The 6,536-nt window shown below is 56.8% G+C and overlaps 1 protein-coding gene across 1 annotated transcript; it reads right to left on the bottom strand.

The window, feature by feature from the left end:
• Positions 1-899: 899 nt before the first annotated feature.
• Positions 900-6,371, bottom strand: MRPS18B (mitochondrial ribosomal protein S18B). The gene is made up of 7 exons (XM_084647260.1): positions 6,210-6,371; positions 4,549-4,699; positions 4,026-4,123; positions 2,558-2,626; positions 2,071-2,137; positions 1,479-1,538; positions 900-1,312 (listed from the first exon to the last, which is right to left on the bottom strand). Exons 1-7 carry the CDS (start codon positions 6,297-6,299, stop codon positions 1,098-1,100), a joined length of 750 nt encoding a protein of 249 aa, XP_084503386.1. The 5' UTR covers positions 6,300-6,371; the 3' UTR covers positions 900-1,097.
• Positions 6,372-6,536: the final 165 nt, after the last annotated feature.

The following is a 6,536-nucleotide window of genomic DNA, read 5'->3' as shown; positions in this document are numbered from 1 at the left end:
CTCGAGATTGGGGTTCAATTCCCAACTCTGACAGACTCTCTGGGCAAGCCCTTGTACCTTTAGAAGCCTCAGGTTCCCTATCTGTAAAATGGGGATGAGCCTTCCTCTACCTCTTCTGTTCAGCCTGCAAGAGCTTTCAGGCAGCGACTGTCTCTCGCTGTGTGTCTGGGCAGCGCCCGGCACAACAGGGCCCTGATCTCAGTTGAGGCAACTGTGGATAGGTGCCCTGTAGGCAGGCTACATGTCTGTGAACAGGCAGGCAGGCGTGTTGTGCGTCTGATCGAGTGGGTCCATTGTGAGTGAGTTGCATGTCTGCAATTGTCCAAGTGTGGTTGTTCTGGTGCGCGCCTGGGACTGGGTGGGCTGCATGGTAGGTCGGTCAGGGAGTAGACATGCTATGTGCTATGCCATCAGCTGAGCTGAGGTTTCCGCTATGGGGCCTGACACTGCTCTGCTTCCCTTCCCCACACAGGACCTTCATCTGCCAGACCTGTTCCAACTTCCTGCTGCTACCATGGGGCATCTGGGGAAGAGATGGTGAGAGCACATGATCAGAGAGGCCCCTGGCAGGCATGGGCCCCAGCTGGCTCTCCTGGAAGAGCCTGACCATACATCCCAGAGATGTGTGAAAATACATTTAAGCTGGGGCCAGATTGGAGCTGGCACCCCCTAGAGGTGAAAGGCCCAGTGTCCCATTCCCCACCTGCATAGCCAGCCAATTCATCTGCCCTAGGGGTGGATCAGAGCTGACATCCCCTAAGGGGGAAAGGCCTCATGGCCCATTCCCCACTCCCATAGCCAACCAGTTCCTCAGCTCTGGGGGTGGATGGGAGCTTGTGCCCACTAAATGAGAAAGACCCCATATCCCATTCCAGCACAGGGTGAATAAACACAGGGAGTCACTGCCGACAGCTTCCAGTTTATTCTCCACTGAAGGCTTGGACAAGTCATGGCCGGGAGCTGGGCAGCTCCAGCGCTATCCCTGGAGGGGTTGGGACTAGGGCCAGCTTGTCAGGTGAGGCCGAAGGCCCTAGCTTCCCCAGAAGTGGCCCATTCCCCACGCCCCAGGACACTCCCTCCAGTCCTTCCCTGGGCCCTCATGCCAGGCCGGTCTCCTCCTTCAGATAGTCCTTGTAGATCCTGCGGATCCTGGCAATGTCCTTTTCGGGCGGCTGTTGCCACTCATACCAGGGGTACCAGGGTGTCTGGCTCTGCAGGGAGAGGGCGGGGGGCGTCTTGGCCACTGCCTGGTGCTGGTTAGTGTAGTCCTCACCCTGCAGCGTCACCAAGGGGATGTGGAAGCTCAGGAGCCCTTGTGGGGAGGAAAAGCAGCTGGTAAGCAAGACGGGTCAATCCCCATCCACAGCCCTGCTCCCCACACACAGCCCTGGGCTCCCTGCCAGTGCTGCCGGTGCCCCTCAATTCTAACCCGCAGCCCCCTGCTATTCCCACTTGGTCATATCCAGCTCTCTACTCACCATGGTCACGAGCTTGGTCGATTGCCTGGGTCAAGCGTTTATGCTGCTTCATGCAGACGCCTGCAGCGGAAGGAGAGGGTAGCGTGTCTCAGAGAACAAAGAGACCATGGGGTTTGGGGAGCCAATTCTGGGGCAAATTGATCCAGAGGCTCCTTTTCCATTTCTAAAAGGGACAGACAGGGCCCCAAGGGACAAAGAGGGTTCCCCAGGTGGGGGCTGGGCTGGATGGGGCATCTCCATCTCCCTGGGGAACAGGCTGTAGTGGGCAATGCTTCCCCATGGAGGGATGGGACCAGATGGGAAATGTCACCTCCTTTGTCAGTTTCATCCTTCTCTCCCCCTGCCCTCAAGGATCCCCATCCCACCCACCTCTTGGTACCCCTCCCCCCCCCCACAGACTATCCCCTGGCCTCTTGGGCTATTCTCCTCCACCTCTGCACTACCCCAGCCCTCATGCTGCCCCTGCTTCCTCTCTCTTGGGTCCCGCCCTGAACCAGGCAGATGGCTCCCCGTCCACCCCTTTGGTCTGACTGGGAAAGTGGTTCCCTGTGGCGGACTCCAAGCCCCCCTGGGCAGAGGACGAACAATGTACCTGTGCGTGTGGGATGGAAGGTGATGCCGGTGTGGGAGCAGATGAACTGCTCTAGGAGCTTCACATTCTGCGGGGGGGAGAGAGGCAGAAGTGGAGCTGTGAGCAGCAGGTGCAGGGCCAGGCGGAAAGAGGCTGGCGCCGTAGAGAGGACACCGGGCTGCTGGGGGACACCAGGTTTCCCAAAGAGCCGGGGAAGGAAGGGACCATACAGGAAGGGCCAGCCTGAGGAAAGAAGTGGGGATCACAGAGTCGGGGCAGAGGGGAAAGAGGGGATCATACAGCCAGGGCAGGGGCAAAGGGGAAGGTATCATACAGACAGGGCAGGTCTTAGGAAGAGGGTTACAGAGCAGGGGTGGAGGATCATAGAGCTGTGCCCGAGGAACTCAGACCACGCATGTTTTCTCCCCAGGTCAAGGGATGGGGGTCACAGGCCCTGCCTGGGGGTGGGGAGGGGCTGGAAGGACCTGAGTCGGACTCGGCCCCTTACCCTGTAGTCCACGTGGAGTTTTTGGTCTCGGCAGATGGGGCAGGGGTTCCCCACAATCTTCTTTCCTCTCTGGGGAACCAAACGAGACTGTCAGAGCTGAGCCGCCTCTCCACCCTGCTCACATCCCAGCCAGCGGTGGTCCCCATATACCACAAAGCAACACTCATGGTGGGCCAGACCCATGGGCCCATCTAGCCCGGTATCCTTTCTCTGGCAGTGGTTAGCCAAAGGAGAAGGTGCAAGCAACCCCTAGTGGTCAGGTATGGAATAGCCTGCCTCCATAGAATGGCCTTCCTGTCCTTCCTCATGCCCTGAAGCATCTGTCCCCTGCTATTATAATAATCCCAAACTCTTCCCGAGGGCTTTACATCTGGAGATCGCGAAGCACTTTGCTGTCTTTAACCCCATTTTACACATGGGGAAACTGAGGCAGAAAAGGACAGCGACTTGCCTATGGTCATCCAGCAGAGGTGGGCACAGCAGCCCCGCTCCAGTGGCCGGGTATCCTCGCCAGCTGTGCCCTCAAATCCTACTAGACTCTTCTCCAGCCTCCCCCATCCTGGTCCCTTTCCAACACTCGCTGGAGACGATTCTGACCCCTGTGGACCAGCTGCTAAAGGATTAAGTTCTCTGGGTCCTGCTGACCTTCAAACTCCTCCTTGTTTGGTGTCACCTGCCAATTTACCTTCCCGCCCTCTCATCAAACCGCACCTTTCTGATCCGCTTTTCACTCTGCTCCCACTTCTATACGCCCCCGCACCCTGCTCTAACCACTAGAGACCCTACTTCCCTCCCAGCACCAGTAGTCCTGGCTCCCAGGCCCCCTGCTCTAACCACTAGATCAGTGATCCCCAAACTTCTTCTGTCACCCCCCCGCCTTACCTGTAATGGAACCTGTCCGCTGCACTCCCCACAAGGGAACAACTGTGGGGCTGCTGCTGGGAGTGGAGCTCAAGCTGCAGCAAGGTGTGGGGCTGGAGTGGAGCTGGGGGCAGAGTGGAGCTGGATGGTGCTCTCTCTCCACCCTTCCCCGCACTATGGGGGCTGACCTCACCCCTCCCCTCCCGAAGGTTCCTCCGTGCCCCCCCAGACGGTGCACCCCACAGTTTGAAGGCCACTGCACTAGAGCCACACTTTCTTCCTGGATTGCAGACAAAACCCAGGAGTCAACTCCCAACCCCCTTGCTCTAATCATTAGACCCCCTCCCCACCCAGAGCAGGGGATAGAACTCAGGAGTCCTGGCTCCCAGCCCCTTGCTCTAACCACTAGACTCAGGACCTCTTTCTTTGCTGGCATCTCTCCGACCAGCCTTGATGAGGACAGCTCATGCCATAGGGTGGAGTCTGGGTGTCCACTGGCTCCCCCATGTGTCTCCTGGAGCCTGGGCAGCCGACAGGTGTGCCAGTCATTGGCCCCAAGCCCTGCCCAAGCTGAGGGGCAAGGGAAGGTGTGGGGCTGCACACTCACTATGCAGGTCTTGCGGGTCTTCTGTGGGGGGATGGGTCCCTTGTGGTTACGCCGATAGCCGAACCAGATGGGTTTGTCGCCGTATCTCTCGATGTACTCTGCAGGGGTGGGGTGGGGGGAGGGGAGGGGAGAGTTAGCCATTCCCAAGTGGGGTTCACACCGAGGATCCTAGAGAACATGAGGGAGTGCTGCCTCTGTTGCATCATGGGGAAGATGGGGAAACTGAGTCACAGTGGGAGGAGGATGGCCAATGATCATACTGAGAGTCTGGGTCCAGAGATGGAAACCCAGGTGTCCGAACTCCCAGCCCCCTGCTCTAAACCACTAGACTCTCCTCCCCTCCCAGGGCACAGGATAGAACCCAAGAATCCTGGATCCCAGGTCTGCTTCCCACGCCACTCTAACTCTTAGACCACTTCCAGGAATCCTGAGCCCCTTACAAGGTTACCCTTGGTGCTGCCAGCCTGTGAAGCAGCAGGTCCAAAGCCCAGCACCAACCCCTCCGCAGCTCCTGGCTGGATACCTTCTGTCTCTAGATACTCCCAGGGTTTCTCCTTAAAGCGTGATTCAGTGTCAAAGGTGACTGGCTCTGCTGACGTGGTTGGGTCCATCTCTGTGCTAAACACCCGGAGCACGGGGCGCTGGAGCCGTAGGAGTGAAGCAGCAGGAGCAGCCTAAGAAAGGCCGAGTCAGGAAAGGAGAGAAAGGATCAGACCACCTCAAAGAGCAGCTGTCCCTACTGCATCTAGGATATTAAATAAGGATCAATGAAATGCAGCCACCTCTGGTGTGGGACAGCTAGGGAACAGCAACATGGCACGGGGGCAGAGGGGGTTAACTCACCCATCACAGAAATGCGGCCACCTCTGGGGTGGGGCAGTTGGGGAATAGCCACACAGCAACACTGCATAGCGGAGGGGAGAATCACTCACCCATCACTGAAAATTGCACCGACTGGGCTTTGCAGGCACAACGATTTGTCCCAGTGCTCTTGGCTGAATTCTTCCCTCCGCTCTGCAGTGGTTAACTGCTGTGCTTCACCCAAAGGAGGCTGCATTTCAGCAGAGCCCATGCCACTCTGTGATAAAACAGCAGGGCTAGTGAATATGAAAGATTTTATACATGGGATTGGAAAATGCTAGCATGATCTTTTCAGCAAGCAACTTTAACAATATTTTTTGCATTTAATTTCCCAGCTAGTTTTAAGAAAGAAAAACAAAACAAAACCACAGAGTAAGGACAAATGGATCTGCTGTCTGCATCTGCCCTGTCCAGAGTTGCTGGACACTGCATGGAAACAGCAGCAGGAAACTGTGTCTAAGGTGGGTGGCCCAGTGGGCTCATGCCTCAAAGGCAAGATAGCCTGCAGGACCCCACAACAACAGGGCGCTGAGATCCCATGTGACACAGCGATGCCGCGCAATGGAATAACACCATGCCAGGGGAACATCATATCCTGCTGCAATGCTGATCTGGCGTTGCCCAGCAATCAAGTTGACAGTCTGGCTCGGCCCTGGATAACTGTGTTGTGTTATGCTGAAGTGCATAACCACAGCACTGCAGGGCGATGTTATGGCAGGGGGACTTTGGGAACAGCAATAATGTCACCTCGTCTCACACGGGCGGCCTGACCCACCCTTGTGGGGTCACAACAGGACAATGCCACGTCACATCATGTTGCCCAATGCCACACAGCACCATAACAGCATGACACCCATGATATCATATTACCACGCCTTAGCATGATGACCTCACGGCATGGCAGCTATGATATCACGCTGCCACCTCGTGGCAAGATAACCCTACAGCATGGCAGCCATGATGTCACGCTGCCTTGCTCCTGGCATGATGACCTCATACCACAGCAGCCCTGTCATGCTGCCACCCTGTGGAGTGATGACCTCACAGCACGGCAGGCATTATGTCACACTCCCCCTACCCCTAGGCTGTGATAACCTCATGGCATGACAATCATGATGCCACGGTGCCCCCTCATGGCATGATGACATCATAGCAAGTGATTTTGGTGCAGGGCAACTCTGACATCACACTTCGTCCACCATGGCACAATGACATCACTGAGGACATTTCCGGTACAGCAGAATGACGCCACCCAACAAAGTGATACATGCAATGACATCACAGCACATGGCCCCGGCCGGCCCCCTTATCCCCGCTCCTCACCTGAGCCCAGAAGAGCCTCGGGAGCAGAGCCAGCCCAGGCAGGCTACTCGCGACCCTTCGCAGTAACATGGTGCCCCTGGAAGCCGCCATCGTGCGCTACGGTGATCTGTGCGCATGCGTGGTGACTAACAAATCAAAACGGCCTTGATAGCAGCCATCTTCTTGCACGTGACCAAAGGGCAAGATGATCATTGCGCATGCGCGCATACATTTTGTTGGTGCGCCTGCGCACAGATAGGAGTGGAATAAAAACTGCGCCACAAGATCAAGACAATACTGGGCGTTGGCCGCGCATGCGTACAACCTGTAGGACGACAGCTCAGGAGA

This window comes from Lepidochelys olivacea, assembly GCF_965140295.1.
Source record: "Lepidochelys olivacea isolate rLepOli2 genome assembly, chromosome: 14".
Taxonomy (NCBI): Eukaryota; Metazoa; Chordata; order Testudines; family Cheloniidae; genus Lepidochelys; species Lepidochelys olivacea.
The sequence above is the reverse complement of the archived record's forward strand: the minus strand, read 5'-3'. Positions and strand labels throughout refer to the sequence as shown.

What these genes read in the sequence shown, in the direction of transcription:
- MRPS18B (XM_084647260.1), bottom strand. Translation starts at nt 6,299, where the DNA reads ATGGCGGCTTCCAGGGGCACCATGTTACTGCGAAGGGTCGCGAGTAGC. An exon ending in GGAGTATCTAGAGACAGAAG is followed by an intron (nt 4,124 to 4,548) that starts GTATCCAGCCAG and finishes CCACCCCTGCAG; the next exon opens with AGTACATCGAGAGATACGGC. An exon ending in CTTCCATCCCACACGCACAG is followed by an intron (nt 1,539 to 2,070) that starts GTACATTGTTCG and finishes CTTCCGCTGCAG; the next exon opens with GCGTCTGCATGAAGCAGCAT.